At 37.2% G+C, this 24,443-nt stretch overlaps 1 protein-coding gene across 6 annotated transcripts; it reads right to left on the reverse strand.

Annotated features, from left to right (window-relative positions):
* Positions 1–319: 319 nt before the first annotated feature.
* On the reverse strand, positions 320–16,569 carry LOC116171273 (sodium leak channel non-selective protein-like). 6 transcript variants are annotated; one of them, XM_031488016.1, is made up of 27 exons: positions 16,465–16,569; positions 16,231–16,416; positions 15,962–16,185; positions 15,783–15,911; positions 15,570–15,715; positions 15,274–15,521; positions 14,843–15,232; positions 14,391–14,720; positions 14,136–14,342; positions 13,878–14,083; positions 13,714–13,824; positions 10,266–10,448; positions 10,039–10,218; positions 9,737–9,989; positions 9,524–9,691; positions 9,268–9,476; positions 9,099–9,219; positions 4,186–4,319; positions 2,348–2,513; positions 2,106–2,300; positions 1,791–2,008; positions 1,515–1,738; positions 1,191–1,464; positions 990–1,146; positions 837–944; positions 617–782; positions 320–571 (listed from the first exon to the last, which is right to left on the reverse strand). In XM_031488016.1, the coding sequence occupies exons 1-27, from the start codon at positions 16,567–16,569 to the stop codon at positions 399–401; spliced, it is 5,211 nt and encodes a 1,736-aa protein (XP_031343876.1). In that variant the 3' UTR covers positions 320–398. The 6 variants fall into 6 exon arrangements, 4 of the variants coding, with proteins under 4 accessions (XP_031343876.1, XP_031343874.1, XP_031343873.1 ...); XM_031488015.1 differs by having other exon boundaries at positions 399–571; positions 825–944; XR_004145419.1 differs by having other exon boundaries at positions 430–571; positions 842–944.
* Positions 16,570–24,443: the final 7,874 nt, after the last annotated feature.

Genomic DNA, 24,443 nt, shown 5'->3' on the forward strand with positions numbered 1-24,443 from the left:
ATGGCCCTGAGTGCCTGTTTTTTTTTCAGTTTGAATGTTTTATATCAAATAAATTTGTTTAAACTAAAAATGATTGTGATTGCCTGTAGCTAAATAAGCGTTTTTATGTTTAATTTGTTTTCTTTCGTACCCTAAATTACTTTAGGTGTTAATCAAAAATTTGTTAATCCGTTCTTTGGAATTTTGGAGGCGGATAACGCTGCTGTATTTTTTCAAATTAGTAATTTTTGCGTCAATATCGATATTTTCGTCGTGGCGGAGATAAAAGCAAAACGGCCAATAGTGCAAACTATAAACCTAAACAATTACTCACTCACACTACATTTCACAACATTTTTTTATTGGACACATTACAGAATATAGCCAATGTATGAAATTGTACTGGAGACTTGATCACCCTAGTCATCATCACTAGTATCGGAAACATAGGCAAGCTGTTCATTCCACCAATCACGAATCTCGTGCGCCGTGTTTGAGATCTTAGGCACACTGGCCTTACTACTGGATATATCTCTCGGTACTCGTGATGTTTCTGTACCCTCATTTAAATGTGGTAAATTTTTATTCGTCGCTGAAAAAATTAATATACATCACAGCAACATCGATGGAACGTTACCAGTTTGTCTGTTGTTTTTCTTCTTCGTCGTAATTCTTTCCTTTTCTATACGGGCGGCAGGATCGGACAAGGTGGGCGCCAAAAATTTACGACCCGAACTGCTTCCTATGCTATCGGAACGGGGAAGAGCAACTACCTTCGCCTTTCTTGCAGCGATCTCGCTTTCCTAAACGCAAAAATCACTATGAGTCGCTCCACGTGGAATTACCTTCGTATCCACCTCACTTTCACGATCCGGGCTGATATTTTTCATTTCAATTGTTGTATCGGTCGGTGGTATCGTCTCATTGGTCGCCCTCAATCCAGCTATCAAGCTATTTTGCTGTTCCTTTAATAAAATTATTACTCGAGTATTTGGGTCACTTGTACGCACATTAGTTGATCGTATTTTCTTCAAGCAACCTTCAAGCCATGTTCGTATGGTTTGTTTCGCAACTTCCTCCTCAATAATGTACTCGAACTCTTCTCTGGCAAGCAATTCTTCTAACTGTAAAGCTTTCCGTATGTCAACCGACCGATAGGATAGCATGCTAAAATTGCGCAAATAGGTTTAATCCACGCAAATTTCACTCACTTGATAACATCGTGGAATGTAACATCCTCGCCATTGTGCAGCCTTTCCAATTCGTAACACATGTGCTTGAACAGCAAACGATCCTTTTGAGGGTCAACTTCTAGGCGTCCTTTTAGGAGGCGCAGAATGAATTTGACGCGTCGCACTGGAATGACACCTCTTTGATGTATGTCAACAATATTCCAGGTATTTTGAAAATTCCTAATATCCGCGTACGACAGTAAGGCATCCTCTTCGTTAGAGTAAAACAGGGAAAAGTTCTCCATGATGATGGCTGTGGTTTATGGTAACTTGAAGACTGAGTGACAGATAGTGAGTACTCACCCACGAGCAAGTTGAGCACGATGTAAGTAATTATGACATAAAATGTACAGAAATAAACCAAGGAACCGGTAAAGTTGCCGCAGTCAGTTTGCCAGTAATTATCTGCCGGTGTGCAGTATGGAGGTTGAATCATGCAATCGTGCATAATTTTATTCCAGTCTTCGCCTGTTACTATACGAAATAGCATAGCCACTCCAGTCACGGGAGACTCGAAATTTGCTCTCCTAAAAAATAGAATTGACATTATAGTCTTCCTTACACCACACTGGTACCTACCTTCCAATGCCTTCGCCATATTTAACAGTTCCAAAGAGTATTGTGCCGGCTAACGCGTAAAAAAATACCAGCAGAAACATTCCGAATATGATGAAGAAGCTTTTGCAAACGGATACACCTACGGTTAGCATTAGCATTTTTAGTGTTGCATGTTTGCCTGTTATGGTGAAGAATCGTAGTATTACCACCATAAAACCGATGAAGTAAGTTAAATCGCTCTGAAATAATGCAATCATGAAAATGATGTTTAGTTACTTTAGCACAAAAACTGGCCATGCTCAATATTGAAAAGATCTTCTTGAGGGAGAAAATTACCTTAAAAGTAACGTGGATTATGATCCACATAACTCCAAGCACAGTTACAAATAAGTCGTAACGATTACGTCTAGACTGCAGATATCCTCTTGGTGTAAAGGCAATATTTTTCATTACTACTTCTATTACAAATATTAGCGTACACGAAATCCCTACAGTTGCCAGAATTTCGGTGCGCTCTTGTTCTTCGTCCCACTGTAATAAACAAAGTTAATGCCGAGGGTTTTGCGAACTGTTCTTACCGTGACGCCTAATAAAGAGCTGTTAACTAACACCATAAGCGCAACTAATCGCTTAAATTTGATATTTTGTGTGATATCGTAAATGAAAGCTCGAAATTTACGACCGTCCGGTCTTGGTGGTAAATGTAAAGGTTGCGCAATTTTCAATCTCTTCTTTAAATCGCACCTAAAAGCAAAAATAATTAATATTTTCACTTTTGATAATTTGTCCCTTTTATATGTTTCGACCTGCGAGCGTGACATTCAGAACGTTGTTAGTTGTGAACGTGTAAAGCTGATTCCATTTTTTATGCGCGATCTCAACACCAAAGTAATTCACTGTCGCTCAAATTTACTATACAAAATCAACGTATCCCCAAAATCATTGAATAAAAATAGTGTTTATTAAATGCCAAAATGCAATATCGCGATAGCGATGTCATGTATTTTCCCAATGAGTAGGTTCATCTAAACGGTTACGTGTCAATGAACTAAAATTATTTCGCGTCCTTTTTGTTCAATCAAATTTTAAATCAACCGTGTTTCGTTTTGACTTTTATCAGCTCGCTTGAAATTATAGTCCTTTATGAATGCAATAAATAAACTGCACACTAGCGACATCATGATTACAATGACCTTTTACGTTTTTTAAGACCGTATTTAATATTATTCTTTCACAATTCACAATTGTTTTAATAACGTCTCGATATAACTTTTTTCTAACCGCAAAATTTAGCGGACGACCTATTCGCTATGGCGACTGATGTCTGCCTCTCCTTTTAGTTTAATATTTATGTTATGGTGCAGCGACTCTGAAACGAACCCAGCGCAAATCACTCGACAGCGTCCTCTCTAAGCCAATAGCAGACCCGAATTTTCGTTAGGTCGGCTTCGTCTAGACCGAACCAACGAAATTGGTTAAGTTTTATGATATCTTTGTAAAAACCGACTGACTCGCGCCTTCTATCCGTATGAAGCAGTACATATGCAATTTTATCCAAATATAAAATCGAACAAAAATTTAGATAGCCTAGCGGGCTCCCATTACAATTGTCTTCCCAAGAGTTGCAATTCATTTTTTTTAATTTTCAAAAACCGATCGTAGATCCATCATTTTCGCGTTAAAAGAAAACCAAATACTAAATTTTGCCAAAATCAGATTCCAATATCATATCTAAAGATGTTCCATCTTTCTTGATGCGCCTTATGCATGATTTTCAAGAAAACAATTAAAAACGAAATGCAATTTTGGGGACTTTTGAAGGGTAATTTCCAAACGACACATTTTGGCATAATTCAAATGTAAGACTCTGTATAGGGGGACATTTTTCTCCAAGTGAACCAAGGGTTTTAAAATAATTGGGTCAAACTTTGCGTTTCTGGAAGCGCCGGAACTCTTGAGGTTGTTGAAGTAACAAAAAAAACAATAAAAGCCCGCAATAACAATTCTTTATTGTTGTGATTTATTGTTGTTTTTTTGTTGTTCCTTAGCGGCAACGTAAAGTAGATAAAAATCCAAGCTCGTGGATTGGCTAAGAAGAGACGCTGGTCACGAGATTTACGTTGGATCCGTTTCGGTTTTTCTGTTCGGCAACAAAAAAGGCGAAGTTATAGTAAGAAAGAGAATAGAGCCATACACTAGCATTTTTGATTGTGAAAGAAGTTACCGCATCTTTTAAAAAAAAAGTAAAGAGCTAGTGGAATTACGGAGGCGGTCAGTGTCCAAAAACGTGTACCTAATAAAGTTAATTGCTTTAGCTATCGAGCAGATTGACTAGAGATTTCCTTAGAGGCAATCGGCTTTTAGGAGTACATAAAAATTGAACTACCCCTACCTCTCAAATTAGGTACCTACTTACCATCTCCTTTGGTCAACTGTCAGAAGTGCGGTTCCTTTATTTTCTGAATAATTGGCAATAACTACGCCAACAAATAATGTTAAGCCAATCATGCACCCAAGAAAGATGTAAATGTGTATGTAAATGGCGTGAACCTAAAAGCAGAAAGAAAAAGTTTATATTATTTTTTTTATGTACGTAACCATTAATTTTTCTACTACAGGTCCTTTCCAATAACGAAAACAATATCATTATAAATTCAAATGGAGATAGAGAACAAGGTGAATCGAAGTTGATAGTCATAAAATAGTTTGTTAGATTAAAGGGTTTGTACACCTGACAATTTTGTCATGGGGTCTATACAAATCAATGGAAGCCCACCAGGAAAGTTGAAGATCCTGACAGCATATGCGATGTAGTGGTAGGAGTGTGAATTTTAAAATTTCGTTTTCAATGTTTTCATTCAAACCGTGCCGCTTCTTCTACAATCACAGAAACGTTTAGCTGGTTACTGCCTCTGTTTCAAGTTGAACACTTCTTAGTGGGTAGTTCCTAGCTACAGTTTTTGCTTTGCAGCGTCAGAGTTGGGTTCTTTTAAAAAAAAAACTAGCAATGTCTTTGGTCTGGCTCGACTTATCATTAATTAAAAATACACACATTTGTTCACGGGCATAAATCCGGTGGGTCGTCCTCTTCAGGAATGTTAGAATGACTAAACATAAATTCTTTATATACAACAATATCCAAAAAAAACCGACTCCTATGGTTACACGGCGCAAAAAATCAAAATAACTTACTTTTATCGACGAGTCAAAATTTTCTCCTTTGGGGAACGCCTTGTACAATACAATGGGATCTTTTGTATCGCGAGGTAAAAATTTGGCTAGGTATTCGTTGAAAGTGAATCTCGAAAGATGGTTGACCAATTTGAGTGCGGACTAAACCCCTTCAGGCTTCTGGCGATTTGTTAGTTGAAATTTGGTTTATTTACTGGAATAATTAACAATGTTCCGCAGTGGAAATGTCAAAAATTACCCATATAACTTAAGGTTTTGACACCCTACAAAGGCACGAATTAATTGTCTTTAATTTTTGTACCGGTTGGCGGTTGTCGTTTAATGTAGATCGCATAAAACCCCGTATACACCATAGAGGTGCACAGTTTTGATTGGCAAACTTGTTTTTAATCGTCCAACTGCTCTAATTATATCCGCAATGAACGTTTAGCATTCCAACGCTTTCGTGGTAACAGTTTATTTAAATGCGAGAACTTTAATCCGATCATGTAATGACTCGCAAACATACAGCGGTTATACGGTTTTCGGTTCGAATCTTTAATTAACAATCAAATTTTTGCGATAATAATAATAATAGCGTGTATTGCCCAACAGTAAAACACATTTACAGAGAAAATAAATTACAAAATAACGAATATCTTACTTAATAATGAAATATTATAAAATTTAAAAAAAATTTATGGAATATTATATGGCTTTAAATGATCTCAAAAATGGCGTACAGAAGAATGCAATACGCGGTCTAAAAATGCAGCACTCGACCTGCATGGATTCGCTTCGGAGCTTTTCTTATCGCTAGGTAACATTCGTTACTCGTTGAAAATGAATTTCGGAAGATGAGTGGCGCATTTGAATAAGTAACAAACTGTGCTTCAGGTTTCTCGCATTTAATTAGTTGAAATTTGTTTTATTCGCTGGAATAGTTTACCAATGTTCCCTCGAAATTGGTGGCAAATTTTTCCGATTTTGCGGCTAACGATTCTTTTATATAATTTTGACTAAGAATGCCCTTCTCTCCCCGATTTTTACTTATGACGATGACTTTTGAAACGACCCCAACGAAGACCAAGCATTCATTCTCTTTTTTGTACGTGTGGAGGTGCCTATAGCAGAAACACCATCCTTCATACTCCGTCACGACGGTTTTTAAAACCGGCAACACTGTAGCGTTTCGATTCTTATCTGCTTGAACACTCGTTCTTATCTTAACGCATATTAGCTCCATTCTCTTTCTTTATGAAGCGGTACACGTACAAAATTTCCTTTACTGGAAAATTTGTACATTTAACAAAAAATCTCAAGGTTAAAGCGACCATCTGTCATAAGTGCCTTAAAATTGTTAGTTTTCGCCTGTGTCGTACGGTTAGGGTTTTAAGGTAGAAACGGGTATCTTAACCTATACACGGTGTCCATTTTTCGAGTGCCACTATGGGGATCTCGCTTATCTTAAGAGATAGAAAGTTGGTTAAATGGGGGCAAAGTTGCAAATTTCCGTGCTGAATAAGAATCTGAAAAGAAATTTGAAATATCTTCAATACTTTTGAAGATATGACAAAAAAACGAAAATTTCTGATTTTCGTTTTTAATTTTTTTATGATAAACTAGTCGTAGGAGACATTTCTAATTAGCACATTATTCGGACACTTTTTAATGGAGATTTCAAATATGGCATCCTGTTTTTAATTACGTTCAAGATGACGGAGAAACACGTGGCAACTTTAGGTTTTCTTACGGGCGCCATATTGAATTTTGACATTTTGGGATTACGTCTTTTTTTTTCTTTACAACGATATATCACACATACTGGTTCAGTATCACATTTTTCCTAAAATACAATTTTTCATTTTTTGAGAAGAGCGCTTTGGAAAAACAAAACGTTCTTTTGTTGTCAACAAAAGTTTGACAGTTTGATCCATCTGTCTGGTTGCAGCGTTGTCAGCGAAGTAGAAATTCGATTTTCATCTCAACCGCTTGCAAAATTGCCTGCTCATATTCATTGGGTAGTCTATCACCATATTGCTGTCTACATCTTTTAAAAGAACCATATTCGCCCAAATTTTTATGCAGCAAAGAAAAATACCTCAAACTAGGTTGTTGCCCCTCTGGATAACGCTGCAAGTATGTTGCAGCAGTCATGTGGGCATTTCGATGAGAAGAGAAGTGTAGTAAATTTGGATCATATCTCTTTGATCTGCATTTGAAAAAGGCATTTTCGCAATACAACTAGCATAAACCTAAATGACATTGACATGAAATAAGTCAACCACAGAATACGGCCTTCTCAGAATAGAAACAGTAATGTTACAAATTTGTATGGTATTTTGGCGGACCCTGGTGGGTGTGCTGTGAACTAAAGCATCAAAATCAGAGTGTCGCCATCTGGTGACCAGCTTCTAAAGTCATGAAGTAATTTCCCCAATTCGATTTAAATCATAAATATCGATAAAGAATACACAGTTGTTAAATTAAAGTGTATTTATAGATACAATCACATTACATTATTTAACACAGAGAACTTAAGTTACACGTTTACAAATTACATATAAAACTCAGAAGTGAGTGGAACTTACGCTTGGTAGATGTTAACACTTTGCAGAAAGATTCTTACATACCAATTTGTCGTGCGAAATATTTGGTTTTAATTGCTGTTTGGACTAAATGTTTGTTAAAAATATCTTGAGAACTAAATTTTTTGTTCCAAGAGGTAATAAAACCGTTTCAGCAAATTGTCACACAAGTTTTTGACAAGAAATGTTAACTTGATCCTGGTGCTTACTTGTTACTTGAGAAGCGAGGGTGGAAGTTGTTGAATTATCTTAAAAAACGAATTTACAATATAAGTATCTACGTCTATATAAATATAAAACTCAAGTCTACACCCTTTTGCACCTATACCGTTGGTAATTTATAAATTCCATACCTTGCATAAATAGGAGAGAGAAATAACAGCACATTTCAACCCTCTTCGCGTTTCAAAATATGCTAAACGATGCCTTTTTGATATTTTATCGTTACAATCCGCCACACAACACTTTTTACGGTCACATAACTTGTTCATGTTTTAAATCCTTCAAAAGTCAAAATTGACATGTGTAAAACCATGTGTATATTTCCTGTAACGAGCAAAATTACAGGTTTTGTCAAAAAATATTTGAGCCTGCGATAAATAGTTCTCTGTACAACCACGGGAAACGCTGTAATCAGTGACAATTTAGCGCCATTTATGTTTCTGTTCTGTGAAGGTCTTATTCTGTGAAGTCAACCTTTTGTTCACAACAAAAGAACGTTTTGTTTTTCCAAAGCACTCTTCTCAAAAAATTAAAAATTTTATTTTTAGGAAAAATGTGATACTGAACCACCATGTGTGATATATCGTTGTAAAGAGAAAAAAAGACGTAATCCCAAAATGTGAAAATTCAAAATGGCGCCCATAAGAAAAACTAAAGTTGCCACGTGTTTCTCCGTCATCTGGAGAGTTATTAAAAACAGGATGCCATATTTGAAATCTCCATTAAAAAGTGTCCGAATAATGTATTAATTAGAAATGTCTACTACGATTAGTTTATCATAAAAAAAAATAAAAACGAAAATCAGAAATTTTTGTTTTTTTTAGATATCTTCAAAACTATTGAAGATATTTGAAATGTCTTTTCAGATTCTTCTTCAGCACGAAAATTGGCAACTTTGCCCCCATTTAACCAACTTTCTATCTCTTAAGATAAGTGAGATCCCCATAGTGGCACTCGAAAAATGGACACCGTGTATGAACAAAGTAACCGCTAGAGAGGTCGACTTTGAAAATTTCGAAGAACTTCTGAGGAGACCGTTTTTAGAGCATGGTGACGGGGATGAGTTTATTTTTTGTCAAAGGGGTAGCAATTTGAGGGCTTTCCCAATTTGATAGCGAGATGATGCGTAATCAGTAATTTTCGATTCGGATCTGAAGAGTATTTTTGGGTTATCAACTTCAACCATTTTGGAAAAAAAATCGTACATTGTTAGAGTGCCACATGCAACATTTTACAATTAACTTCAGCGGTTTGTCGTAGATGTAGGATAATTGCTATACCTACTGTAACAACTAATACATGCAAAACAGCAACATGCTTCTTCAAACTACTGAACAAATATGCTTACTGGTCCGAGAGCCTTTATCAACACATCTCTTACATCTAACCAACCCTTAAAAGATAACACTTCAAAAAGTGCCAGCATGGCGTCCCCAATATTGTCAAAATTAAATCTCCTCGGATTTGCCCTACAGTTACGAGTGAAGAAGAAACGCAAACAGTAGAATAATACTTGCCAAACACGTGGTACTAATATCGACGGATACGATTCGTTCACACCAGGCAATAACTTCATTTTCGTTACGAACACCCTACGCATGAACACGCCGACACAATCTTCTCGCTTTAAAATGGTCGGATCGTTACATCTAGCTAACCGTCCACCGTACAATTGAACACCATAGCTGGCGAATACGAACATTAGTAGTATTAGCAATGTGGATACCTGTAAAGTCGAGTCATTCACTGGATCATTGACGAATGGAGACTTACCAACAAGATCTCTTTGAATCCTCTACATAATTCGTATACCACCTTTCGCATGTGTGGAACCAAAGTGAATATCCGCAATGGTCGCAAGCATCTTAATATCATCAGCAGTTGCGCGCCAGAATTGGGAGGGACTCGCTTGGGCATCCAACACAAAAATACCAAACTTACCTGTAAGAGCTCAATAGAGAACGTGAGTAGGGGGTTCACACTTACTATGTAAATGAACACGTCTAAAACAGACGCCACGTCCTTAATGTACGCTTTCGGTGTAAAGAAAAGCCCATCTGCCAGTATTTTCAACGCCAGCTCAATACTCATAAAGATTACGAAGCAATACTCAGCAATTTGTAACGACGCGTTTTCCATCACTCGATAGTATGGCGTTTCGAACATCATGGAAAGGCAGGATAATGTGGTCATGGTAATCATAACCCAGTCTAGGTATGTGACCAGTCCTAAAAAATTGCTGCAACAATTTTATTAAGGGCGACTGCAGTTTATCCGTGAAGTCTTACTGTAAGCTCTTATATTTCACTTTGCGCTCTTTGCCGGTGATCGGATCTTTTAATCGTGCATCGTATCTGGCGTAGACTATCAACTGGCATATCTTTCTAAATTTGCTCTCGCGTGGCACGGCAAACAGAGGCGTGTCGAAGAACGGATGATTTTCTCGGAGGTCTTCTTCTCGTTGATTTCTGGAATTTTCCAAATGGTAAGATTGGCGTGCAAAGTGTGATGGTACCGTCGCATTTCTGCCTGTTGTCGTTTCGCCTGTAGTAGCTTTATGTCAAGGTCGTGAGGTCTGGCGCGTGCGGAACTCATGCGATTTACTCCAATGTCGCCGTTTTCCATTAGATGTTCGTATGTTTGTTTCAGTTTTATGGATCCGCTTCTCACACTTCGCCTAATTGACCTCGATCCAAACCTATAAACATTTCAGAGCAATGACCACCAGCCTATTATATACACGAGAGACTTTAAACTATTTTTTTATACTACAGAATACCCCTACGATTAATTGTATAACGGAAGATCGCCAAAGCAATTGAATTTTTTTAAATCTCGAATTGAATATGTTTGTTAAATTTCATATGTATTGTGCAAGCGGAAAGTCAGTTTGAATGCAGTCGAGGTGTATAAAAAGTTCATAGCCCATACATTTCCATACAACAAAAGGTAGTCGTATGAGAGCAATTCAATATTGTGATCAAAAGTACAAATCTGTGTCGGAGGCATTTTAATCTCTTAGAAATGCGTCGAAAATTTGGGACTATTAGGTATTCACTTGCTTACCAAAGGAAAACAATATTATTAATTGCATTAATGCATTGCTTTTTAAATTTCATACATGAACAAAATCTGCGGATAGTAGTTTATTAGCCATAAACCTGCGCATTTAGCATACGTGTGTTTTTACCAAGATAGCAGCAAACCACTTCGGTGGTTCCCTTTTGCCGAGCTGAAAATGCATAGTAGATAAGTGGGGGCTCACAGATTGGCTGAAAAGGTGACGCGGTCCCGAGAATTGCGTTGGGTCCGTTTCGGCAATTATAAATAACAAAGTAAAAGGAGAAAGGATATAGATAGAGGCAGACATAAGTCGTTCTCTAAGTGCGCGGTTACTAAAACAAAATCACGAGGTTAATTAAAAGGAAAAAGAAGTGTAAAGTGTTATTCTTGCATTTATAAAAGACGTTAAATTCTAACCGGCCGGCATAACAAATACTGTTGTGGATATCGTACTCGAATGTGTGAAAAATTCAATATAAAATTCGAGGAAGACCTTCAACAAGCGTGCATGAAATTTAAAAAAAAAGTGTTTTACGAAGAGTTCAAGTTTCGGGATTTTACGAGAAAATTTTTGTTCGTACTCAATTTACGTCCTTGTGCCGTGTGCGCATTGTGTTCCAAATCAGTGACAAATGTACGTAGCTCTTGAAAGTAGAAACCACGTTGAATGTGTTTTGTTGTAGTAAATTTGTATGCCTGTACCAGGTGGTGCTACACACAGAAGACATAGCGATTGTTTTTTACTGTGACAAGAATAGAATACTTTATACTACATTGCAACATTGTGATAGGGAAAACACAAAAGACTTGGGAAGAGAAAAAATTGAAAATTTTGGTTAAGAAACAAATAGAGGGTAAACACTGGAATTCAATTATTCAAGAACTGGGATAAATGGTGAAAAAGAGGAGAATGGGTAAAACAAGTTTGTGGATCGTTTGTGTTCATCCAGAGTTTTATGTTCTTTTACAGTTTTGTTGTGTGAACATCGTCTACCGGTTTTAACACCAAAAATAATGACGGGACACCCTGTATATGAGAAGTTTTTCAATTTAGTAAAGTAAATCGAGGGAGGGTTGTTTACGAATAAGCACAGAATTGGTTCATTTCATTTGAATATCTGTTTTTGTGTTGTTTTCCCCTTTTAGACTTGCTTGTTCATTAGCACGTCTGGTCGTTTGCGATGAGTTTGTGTTATCGGATGTAATTTAATTACTGTACGTGTTCTGGAGCCCATCACGATAGATGCAGGTGGTCGACGATGTGCGCATTCCTTTCGGCATAAGTGGGGATGTGTTCCTTTGCAGCCGGCCATCTAATCTAATGGTAATTGGCGCATTTTTCGTAAATACCCGAGGGAGGAGATTATTCTATTATGGAAGTGGGGTTTCGTTAAGTACGGCAGGGGGGAGGTTGCTGCTAGCTGATGTGCGACGGTTGGAAAAGATTGTACGTCTCTTTACGCTATTGCTATTCGGGTAGTTTACCGTATTTGATTAGTTGAAGACGTAGTTTGTTGTAATTCTAGTAATATTCTGTACAGAAGAACTGAAGTTTAGAAGTTCTGAGAAGTTTAAAACCTGTTGTCCGTTTTACGGAAAAAGTTAGTGAAGTCGAAATAAAGTATACAGCTTTAGTGCACCGTGACGCCTTCGGTAAGTTTCCCTTGTTAAAAATTAATAACCTTCGAGCAGTCACCTGGAATGTTCATAAGTGTATTCGACATGGCAGTTTGTCATCCAGTTTGTGTATTCATCGCAAACGTGTTTAGGAGCAGATTATCTGGATTATTTTAAAGAAAAACTGTAAGTGATTTTAAGATTTTTTATTGTTAATTATCGAACGTCGCATGGGAGAGGAGGGGGATAACAAGCATTGTAAGCTTCCCTTTCTTGCAGGAATTTTGTTTTAATTTTTATATTTAATGCATTTCAGAATAAATTTTTGTCATTGTCAATCAATTAATTGTATTTTTACACGAACCCATTGTGCGACCAGGATACAGTTTTCATGTCAGATTTACTTCTCGTGTTCAAAGATTGTGTCAGGTATTAATCAAAATTTGGGTAATAAATTCTTTGGAATTTAGTCTCCTAAAACTTTAAGTTAGGTCAATATTGGAATTTTTCTTTGTAGCAGATGCCCGGAAATGTACGAGGAGAGTTTCAATTTTGATTTGTTTGAGCTAGCTGGACAGGTATTTTGTGGGAGGTGTAGTTGACTGCACGCCTTTGCGCACAGCCTTATCTATTGGTGCCCAACGTGGGGCCATAGCATTATTTATTTGTCGCCCAACGTGGGGCCATAGCAATATGTACAGAAAAGAAATTGTAGCAAATGTATAGCTTTAACTTAAGTACAGAACACATAAAACTCCTTTGTTACGTCGATTTCAAATTAAATGTAAATTCTGTGTTCATTTGACTAAACAAATAAATTAAAACATTGCACAGGATGTCCCGCCTGAAACTTCTAATGCTAAATCTAAATTACGTTTACAGCAAGTACATTTTCAACTACAGGGTGGCTCGCTCTCATCGTTGGCATTATTTCAACCTAGAGAAACGATCCCCCCCCCCCCTGCAGTTTACACAACAGTGTATAAATTTAGAAAAGTTTTAATTTCTGTCTGGAAGTAAAAAAACCGTAAGAAACATCTTGGTAGTAGAAAAAGTTCACTACCCAAATGTAACACCAATACAATTTCAACATTATAAAACCCCCGAATGCAATCTGTATGAATTATAGGCGAGGTTATTAAGATGAATGAACTGATTTTACACATTCATTCACACTTACCTTCGCCTTCAAAACGATAAAAAACTCATAATTTTTCTTTGTGAACACACAAATAATTAAAAACACCACAGGTACGGATATTAGATATTAAACTTTTTTATACTTAAACTGTTTAATGCTGTTTACTGTCCCTTGTGGCTTCAATGGTCCTTTTGTGCCGGGAACTGGGATCATTGATGAGTCACCGAGCATTAGTCTTTGATTATCTGAATCACTAAAATTACATTTTTCAGCTGTGCAAAATAAAATGCGGCAGACGAATATTACTTTACGATGTGAGCGATTGAGGCCTTTTTTAATTTCGAATCCACAACGCGCACTTTTGGCAAATTGTAAAGTACCTTTAAAGGTTTTTGCTTTCGATAGATGACCTTCGAATCGAAAACCTCTTCACTAATTTTCTTCGCCACGTTTTCAGAATTGGGATCGTCTTCTGTTTCATAAACGAACTGTCGCATGAAACTTTCTCGAACCTATGGAACGGTCATGAATTGGGCCCACTTTTTGATTGGGAAAATCACTTACTTTTGGTACACTAAAATCCGAGGGAACTTTATGCAACTGCACCATTAGCGGACTATCGGGAAATTTTTCAAAAATACGCAGCCTGAACGGTAAAGTCTCCTTAATTTCCGCGCTTTGTTCCCTATACTTCAACTGCTTAACTTTCTTGATGTCCTCGTCCAGTTCCAGATTGTCCAAAATAACCGCAACAAACAAACTGAGCACGATCTGCAAAAAAGCTGTGTCTTCTTAAGCAGTTACAGTCCAGTTAATTACCAACGTCACAAAGAGATGGTACAAAATAAAGTACACAGCCACCAGAGGCGCCAGCGTCGGGCGTGTTCGTAACATCGTCTCGTCCATTACTTCAACCCAAGCCTCTTGGGTTAAAATTTGGAACATTGACATGAATGCTTCGGTAAAACTTTCGAACTTCGTGAAGTCGCAAAGGAAGCAAAATAACTGCATCGAAATACTCGACGAAATTATCAATAAACACATGGTGAATATTATTAAGCTTCCCAATTTTTTCCCGGGGCCAAAGATTTTGTATACAAAGTCTTCTAATAGAGGCGACGCTTTAATTAGTCGCACAACTCTTAGTACCTACAAATTTATACTTTTACGCAATATGACTATAGGACTACCTAATATATTAGTGCACCAAAGCTTTTCGTCACTAGACAGCAGTTCTTGATACATTTTGGGACTATCATTGATCTACGTACCTGAAAGTATGTAAATCCAGACATATAAAATCCCGGAATAACGTGTATGGTTGTACCTATCGCCAGTAAAAGTTCAAACTTGTGAATGGAATGTTTCCAATATCCTCTCCATCCCAAGCACCATATTTTGAAGATCGTCTCGAAATTGAGCACGACCGTAAAGCCTATTTCGATGTAGTAGTACTTGGTGTAAAAATCGCTTCTTGGTCTTTCGTCATGTTTGAAATGCATGGTGGCGGTCACAACGCCATTGGCGAGTATTATGCACATTACCAGCAGTCGAAAATGTGGAGAGCGAAGAATTTTGTGGCAGACATTTGGAGCTAATCCGGCATGTTTGTTTTCGTCGAGTGTAACCAACTTCCAGCCCCTGTCGTCACCTGTAAGTATCTGCAAAGATTTGCTGCCATCGAACAGTGTTACGTGGGTACCTGGGACGCTGTGCTATTTTGAATTTGTTGCCTTACTCCCCACATCTGTTGAAATTGCACACGAATCTCGTTGAACGTCTCGGTAATTACGGCAATGAATACATTCTTAACTAGCCACGCGAGGAAGAAGATCATTGTACTGAAGTAGAGAACCGCGCGCCATCCTGGCAAGGAATCAATCGCCCTGTACATGATGAAGACCCACCCTTCTTGTGAGGACGCCTGATACACAGTGAAGAAGCTTGTAACTAGAACGTTTGCATCGCTTCATTGTCATCATTTACTTTAGTTTTTACCAAACTCGTCAAATCCATTAAAACCCATAATGTATCGGGATAATTCCAGTTTCATGCATTTCATCCCAGCAGGGCATTGGTAGCCTGAGTTAGGGTTTAGGGAACAAAATGTGTCTGGTATTGCCAAGCTGTTGATTGTAATGTAACTGTAAACAATTTTGTTAGTACTCAGTTGACACTCTCAAAGGGGGCGTATACTCAAAATAGACTTACTTAGGGTCTGTGGTGTTCAGTACACAGTGGTTTTTGAGCTCTCCAAAGAACTGTACCCCCAGTAATCCATATAGTGACATAAAAAATAAGAAGAATAAGGTCACATTGTAAATTTGCTGGCTGGACCGTCTGGAAATTGGGCGTAAATTGGTTTTCATCTGTTTTGTATATATTCTTACTTGAATATTTGATTTATCCTGGATTTTGGCATGGAAAACTTCAGAAAAACTCTCAAAAATCTTATCATAATCAGAGGTCTCGGCGCTCTAAGTATGGACAAATAACTAAACCTTGGCACGATACCCAACATTTCAAACATTTGAAGAATCACAGAGATCCACAGGAAAAATACCATGCTTGCGTCGAATTGGCACCAGTGATCCTTTAGGTATGGCACTTCACCCTGAAATTTCAGGATTGGATTGGACCGAGTGCATAATTGGTCTACCTTTAGGATTCCGCGAATGTGCATTTTGGCAATCATTTCGGCAGTGAAGAGAATTGTAACGACACCATCGCAGGCGAACGTTACGGTTTGCATAGGGGGCCACCGTTCGAATGTCTTGGGCGTGTTGCAGCTGACAGAAGCCAAACTTAAAAGCGCACAAAATCGCATTATTCGTCTAACCCATCTCTGAAAAAATTGCCACGTCATTAAAATTAAAGACGAGTGGCAATCTACCTTGTTGACCCATTCTATATCGGCACTCTCATTGAAAGCTTCTTCCGGGCCATAATCGGCCAGTACCGCCTCCCCCTTTATACTTTGTTTGCGTCCCAGCATCATTTCTTACAAACTTATTTTAATTCTCCCCTGTATCGAATAAATCAGTCTTTCACATTTTTAAATTAGAATAGTACGTGAACTAGGCATTTAAAATCAATACATATTCCCCCAAATCGTCGCTACCAATGGTTAGCGTTCAATCTCCCCATCTTTTAATAGAGGGGGTAGTTCATAAGATGCGCAACGCTATGTGTAAAATGCACTAAGAGACGCTGTCAAATATTTGAATAACGAGCGCTTGATGCACCACGTATTTGGTATACGGGGGTTGGTGATTTAAATTTCAAGCGTCCATGACGTCTACTGCCTTTTCATATTGTAGGAAATTTAATCGTAACTTAATTTCTGTGGAAATCGTTACGTGTATAGCAGATTTCTCCAATCACATATCTACAGGGTGAGTTTTTATTTGATTTTCACTATGGGGGTCTAGTAAACCTTAAGCGAAAAAAGTTATGCAGAATTTTTCCATAAGAAGTAGGTTCGTTGTAAACTTCAAGGCAAAAATGCATGGTTGATTCCCAAATGAACTATTAAGTATCATGGTTTTGTAATTTTTTTCTCTATGGAATAACGTAAAAATCCAATATGGCGTCCATAAGAAAGTTGATGTGATTTACTCGAAACAAGTAATAAAAATAACTATGGGCTTGTTAAAATTATTTTTTGATATATTTGAAAATAAATTAACGCTAGCGCATTTTTGAAAATGACATTTTTCGGTTTTTTGGCCATAACTTCGCTATTCGTGGAGCTACAAGAAACTATAAACGGGAAAATTAATCAGCATAAAATTCTGCATAACTTTGCCCTTAAGAGACTTTCTATCTCTTACGGTTAACCAGATCCTCATAGTGAAATGAACAAAAACTCGACCTGTATATTAATGTTAACAGTTACCTTGCGATTTGTTTCTGTACAAGATGAATACCTCGGTAGTATGTATAAAAAAATTTAAAAAAAGCATTTCGCCTTAAGGCCCATTTTCCATAAATTGATCAGTACCTCCCGAAAGGTTATGTAGCGGACTATTTATGTATACAAAGGAAAATAAGTTATGGCATAAATATTTTTTATAAATAAGAAACTTAGCATTGCGCATGCGCACACCTGATTTTACGATATGTGATATGTTTGCCTTTACTAGAAACATTGGTGGTTAAAATTTCAAGAAAATGTCTCCATAAATAAGAAAAATGACTTATTCAGTTTGTGCATGCGCACATTATTGATTTTTTACAATATGCGCTATGCTTGTCTTTACTATATAGGAGAATCTTTCGTTAAAATTTCAAAATAATCTCTAAAAATAAAAATACAGGCGCACATCTCGTGTTTTAAAATATGCGATATGCTTGTCTTTACCAGAAGAATATTTGGTTAACATTTCAAAACAAGTACAAGTTGTGCACAACTCTTGTGCAGATAAAGCGAATTTTTTTAACCGAAATAGGTTTTGTTTTGACATCACCAATGGATATATTTCTTGCAGACGTCTCAATCGCCTTTTGTGAGTACCCTCTTCCGACAATCCGTTCTTGCGGTATAAGGGAATATACCCGATCAGGATAAGAGGTCGAGAAGAAGGACTATGGTTGGTAGAAATTAATTAAAAGACAGAAAGAAGGGCAGTAGTTGGTAGAAAGCGGTTCCTTTCGTTGAGACCTTTAATTAGAATACCGTGAGAGATCAAATTAATTTTTAACCCCCCAGGCCCCGTCGTTCACTGATCTCAAAAAAGAGTGGAAAGAGAGGAATGTTATACATTGTACAAACCAATTTATTTCGATGAGACCTGTCGTTAGAATATCATGAAGGGTAGAACATGTGTTAACACCCCCCCCCCCCCCCATTTTCTAAAGTTTAACTTGGTACCACTAAAGGCATGCGTAGCAAAATCTGAGGTTGTCGTATGTGAAAGTTATGCACGTTTTACTTTCAAAAACAGCATCTCGGGAAATAATTCATGGGGGGGACAGCGAAATTTGATGGTCGTCTGGCACACCTTCAAGATATAGGGTAACTATAGCAAAAAATCCAGGGCTCTAGGACGATTCCCCTTGTTGACATCGCGCAGTTGCGCATGTGCACTTCTGATTTTTACAATATGCGATATGCTTACCTTTACTAGAAGAATCTTTGGTCTGCTTTGGTTAAAATTTCAAAAAATATCTTTATAAATAAGAACGTTGATATTGCGCATGAGCGCATTAATCCTTGGTTGAGGTGCCAGAGCTATAAGTTACCGAATGCAAAAAGACCGAACGAAATATCTTGAAAGCGGACAGCGTCGCTTGACTACGGTTTCTAACAAAAAACAAAAGATAAACTATACAACGGAGTATGGAAGGATTCTTTCTTATCTGAACTAATGTCACTGAAGGTTATTCGATCGTGGCTGTTGTCTAAACTAACAAGGGTTCTTAGCGGAACTAAATCAGTCGCCGAAGGCAGGTCAAACGTAAACGCCGCGATGTTAATGTCACTGAAGATTAAACTTGAAGGTGCAATAGAGAGTGAATTGGAGGTGAAATAGAGGACAGAACTGAAGGCGATGATGATAGAGGGCATATTGTCGCATTGGCGAATTATTGCGGTGGCGAGATGTCGCGATGGCATGTTAGCGAGTCGGTCAGTTACGAGTCGCCCTTGGCAAGTTGTCGCGTACCGAGGTCAAACTTAGTCGCCGTGATTCCAATTTTACTGAAGATCAAACTTGAAGGTGAATTAGAAGGCAGAATTAAAGATGAAATAGACGGTAGAATTAAAGGTGAAAGAGAGGACAGAACACAGAACAAAAAGTGAAAGAGGGCAGAATTAGAGGTAAAATGGGGGGTAGAATTGAACTGAAGGCGACCTTTTCGTGCTCAGATGCAATGCTTCGATTGCTTTTGGGCTGAATGCTGATTTAATTCCGGTAAGAATCTTTTGTTCAGCGACATTCACTTGGTGCATGCGCAGTAGCTCAAATGACGTTGGACCTGGCGCATGCGCAGAACTCAAGGTCAAAGTTGTCTAGTACCGGCCTTACTTACCTACTACTTGTTCTAGCAGTTCCTTTGAAAATCGCCCTCAAACGACTCGTCACAATTTCTGTTTGTCTTGTTCCCAGATTAGCCAATATGAAATTAACAGAAATATAAAGGGAACCCAATGTGTAGTGAAAAATTGGCATATTTCAAGGTTCCACATTATAAGAATGATAGGAAGAAGAATTAAGAGAGAAAAAGAACTTATAATGACAAACCCCTGAAGGTTCGTTGGTGGAAATGGTGCATTCGTCTTTCATATCGTAAAAGGAGATCAAAGGACAATGTCGGATGTTTCGCACCACATTCATATAAAGTGCAGGTGAGAACGCAGGCCGTAAGTAGCCAAGGTTTGGTCAGAAGAAGTGTTAATTTGAGGGCCCCCGTCTCGTGTTGCTTACGCACCGTCTGGTAGCGGGAACAAGAGAAGAAGCAACTTGATACAACGCAGAATTGGAATTGTATGAGGTACTTCCTCCGCGGTGTGAAGGGTTATACGACTCATACATGGCAACACTGATAATATACGTCTACACGAATACATAAATAAATACTTAATATAAATGCATAACCGCCTGTACATTATAAACAAACAAACATGATTACTAACGGTACTCTAGATAAACGTTTGGAGAACGCCATGGTTCAATAAACAAATATAAAAACCTAACGCAAAATATAAATAAATAATAACAAATTGTTAAAAAGAAATTGCGAAAACCGGTACGTATGCCATCATTCGCTTGCTCGGTACTAGTAACTTCGGCATCTGCGCAGAACGCTCGAAGTCGAGGACTGACCACGATTGTTGTATACAGAGCGTTTCGTATTTTCTCCAATAAGCCATCCTTTCTGATGTAAGGTATGTTGCCTAACTGTATGGGTATGTCACCACATTTCTCTTCATATACCTAATCAAAGTAGCATAATTTTTCTTACTTCTCACAGCTCTTCAGGCTACTTTCAGAAACCCAAGGGTTTTTGTTTATCATCAATCTGTTTTTATCAGGTGAAAATGTCCGCACAGATATTTTTTAAATATTTAAACATACAGAATGTTCGGTTTTGCAGCGGTCTCCAGCTACAGACCTCATGTGTTATTTCACTTTTTTAAGGGGGTTAAGGTTTAATTTGTTCGCCTTTCGATACAAATTTTGCAGAAACCGCTAATTGCACAACTGAACAATATAGACCAGGAGATTTAGGTAAAAAATAAATCTAATACGAGCCAGTTTTTCGTGTTACCGGTAAATGTGTCTGACAGTTAATTCCTATGGAAATAGCAGGTTATTTATCAAGGTGTTGATTTGCGACTAGGTGATGATTTCCTCTTTCGCCGCTTACTTCGAGTAGTAAGTGACAGTAACTCACAAAGCTTGATCCAAAATCCATATTGTTCAGATAAATGACCGGCATACGAATCGTAATTTAAGCAGCCTTGATAAAAAGATGTCTACCGTCTGCGTTCATAGCTCGTGTATCTACATTTAACCGTAGTCTTTTTTCCCTTCATCTCAACGACCATGATTCTAATATTCTACGAAAATAATTTCAATTTGAATAATTAAAAAAACGACAAATTTTCCTTTCCGACATAGAGCTTGTTTTCCAAATTAAATTAGTGATGAAAAATGTATAGGTAATATTCAATTCTTGAATATTGAAGCTGATATGTTTCTGGGTTTTCCTTGCATAACTAATTACTTTGAAATTGTTTATTCAATCCCATTTTACTTATCTACGGATTATACGAGCTATCGATTTCCTCACACTTCTAAAGTTATAGCGCTCGCAACATATTAACGTTTACGAACCGTAGAGTTATCGCTAACCTTTCCACACCAGGAATGGAAAGCTTATCTATGTCGTATCTTGGGACCTACGGTATATTTTCAATTTTTCCCCTCTCAGTACGTCTGTCGAATGAATTTATGAAAAAATGAACAGCCCAGTTAGTCATTTTTACTCGTTCTATCAATTTATTGTTGTCTAGGTATAGCTACAACTTATAATTAAGGATACCCATGTATTAACGAATAGACAAAAATTACACGAACGATTTGTCATCTCTCAAATACCTAAGAACTTTGCGCAATTGCATAATACATACCCCTACCCGTTCTTGCTATTCAAATATTATTTAGAGATAGTTAACAATAAATGTTATGGTGTATACTGTATAAGTGTATATTATAGGTATGTATTGCGAGGAGTGTACGTTCGCAGAAATTAGCTTAATCACCCATTACTGATAAGTAAGTACACGAATGATTCATTTGAAAAACTAAAATGTAAATAAGTAATCACGTAGTGTATCTCGAAAAACGTTCTAAATCCATCTCTATGGTCGGGTGTTATCAGAGAGGCTATCTCAGTATATTTCCTGTGTCTCTATTTATGTGTTCGAACAAAATTATATTTTCCTTAACTGAAAATTGACTTCTTTGTTACGCTAAACTAAAATCGACCATGGAGCAAATTATAAGGTGCCCACTACCACATACTTAAATGGGTACTTTCACACATTAGTCCACCTTTAAGTTATGCTTGTAATGATTTATAGTCATATTTATGTTTATTGTATTGAAATTATTGTATTGGAAACCAAAGACCATAACTGATTAAGTATTTTAAGTAAGTAATTGGTTGACCTTATTTGTACGGCTATTTTTGTTCAATAACATTTTTGGATGTACGATGTTTCGTAAACGATAAAATTTGGGTAATACAACAGTACATGAACCACTGAGTCTGAAGCACGACGTAGAGAAGGGCCAGGGGTGCACTTTGAATCCTTTGGCCTTACCGTTGGCAACTCACTACGAGCCACCTACCTTTCAAGTCAAAACGATGCGACGTTTCGCGGCGCTTTTGAATTTGGATCACAGTCGGCAACGAGACGTGGATGGCACGAATGTACTCCTGCGTTGTGTAATCGGTTCTTGTACGTGTTGGGACGTCAAACATAATCGGGAAGGAAATTAAATAGAATTCTTGTGCGTAAGAAATGACAAGAACAAACAAATATATTACGTACAAAACCAGGCTGTACCAGGGAAACCTTCTACGGGACAAAAACCCCGGCATAGGCCGCACAAATACATGAAATAAATCACCTACAGCAACAAAATGCAAGAGAAAATACACATAAATAAAACATGTCAAATTGTATGATAAAAATCGGGTAATCGAATCAAATGCAATTAAACAAATTCATGAAAAAAAATACAGTGGAAAACATGATAAATTACATTGTAGTACAAAAACACATCAAAATACATGTACCATCAAGATAGATATCGCAACTCGTAAAATAGGTAATAAATTGCATGTACATAGGAAACATCATAATGGCGTGCTGATACTCCAGCCTCAGTTAACAGAATTAATTTAACACGAAAAGTACATGTGAGAATGCCAATGGCAAGTATTCGTGTGAAAGTCGATTATCGCTCAAACAAAACATATTTTAAATAGAGGAAACGTTAATGAGAGGGCCCCTTATATATCTCGCATTGTTAAGATGCCAATAACTGCGATCGGCACGAGACGAGTATGCAACAGATACAAAAATGGTATATGTCATAAAAAAATTTGTCCTAGACTCGTCATAATTAACGGAATGAAAACTCACTATTTTGCTCTTCATTTTCAGTTTTGGTACTTTACTCCCATATCGCCTTCGGGTGCCCATGTGCGTTTCTGAAAAATTAAAACCCCCGTTAGGTATGCACAATCAACAATACGCCAAAAACTAACTAAAACTATTTATTCTATTCTCCTACATATTATAATAGTTGTTAAGAAAAATTAATGAAGACACGCAAATGTTGAGACTTTGGGTGAGTAGGTACCTGACTCCTAAACGTAACATTTTAGGCGTTCGTTTAATTTGAAAAAATGCTCGTCTTAGTCACATCTATTGATCTATCACCTACTTTTTACATACTTAACATTCTATACAGGGTGTTACATTCGAAAAGGGCAGTCAGAACTCATTAAGACAAACAACTTTCCACAGTTCCAATTCCATTTTTTTGTTTTTCGAAAAATCGTTATACTCCCTTATTTTAAGGGCTATTAAAAAAACAAAAATTTTCAAAACTATCTTTCAGCTCTCTAAAACATTTGTATTTACAACTATTTTTTATTTTTTCAAATAACAAAATGGCGATGGATCAAAAATTTCAAAACAAGATTTTTTGACTTTGAAAGTAAAACATGTATAAAATCTCTGTCTACTACAACATTGGTCCTACATATTTTTAAAAAATTTTTAATTTTTAAAATGCCCCCTCCCCTCCTTCGCAGGATAGATTAAAAAATGTTTAGGACAAATGTTGTAGTAGACAGGTATTTTATAAATGTTTTACTTTCAACAATCGCGGGGTGGTTTTCGCAAAAAATGTTTTTCTGAAATTTTTGATCAATCGCTATTTTGTTATTGACGATTTTTCAAAAAGCAAAAGAACGCCAATAACTTCGAACCACTGCAACAAATCAAACATTGAAACTAAGAAAAGTTGCTCGTTTTAATGAGTTCTAACTGTCGTTTGCGGGGGTTACGACTTGTATTAACACCCTGTATAGTACGCAGTGCGTAAAGTAGGTACTTAACGTATTTTTAACTTTTACAATTTTTACTGACATTTGCGACAACTACCTAAAGTACAATATGAAAGAATGTTGAGAATTAAGAAACTATAAAGGAAATCCTAGTCAAAGTTCCAACACAGAACTTTGTTGAAGAAATACGTGTACCTACCTACTTTACCTTACAGCATTAAAATTGGCATGGGTGAGAAGTAGGTAATTGCAGTACCAATTTTTATATTTTTAGCGCAT

The sequence above is a fragment of the Photinus pyralis genome, unplaced genomic scaffold (assembly GCF_008802855.1).
Source record: "Photinus pyralis isolate 1611_PpyrPB1 unplaced genomic scaffold, Ppyr1.3 Ppyr1.4_LG5, whole genome shotgun sequence".
NCBI classification, from domain to species: Eukaryota; Metazoa; Arthropoda; class Insecta; order Coleoptera; family Lampyridae; genus Photinus; species Photinus pyralis.

What these genes read in the sequence shown, in the direction of transcription:
- LOC116171273 (XM_031488013.1), bottom strand. Translation starts at nt 16,569, where the DNA reads ATGATGCTGGGACGCAAACAAAGTATAAAGGGGGAGGCGGTACTGGCC. An exon ending in TCAATCGCTCACATCGTAAA is followed by an intron (nt 13,825 to 13,877) that starts GTAATATTCGTC and finishes ATGTAATTTTAG; the next exon opens with TGATTCAGATAATCAAAGAC. An exon ending in GAAAAACAACAGACAAACTG is followed by an intron (nt 572 to 616) that starts GTAACGTTCCAT and finishes TAATTTTTTCAG; the next exon opens with CGACGAATAAAAATTTACCA.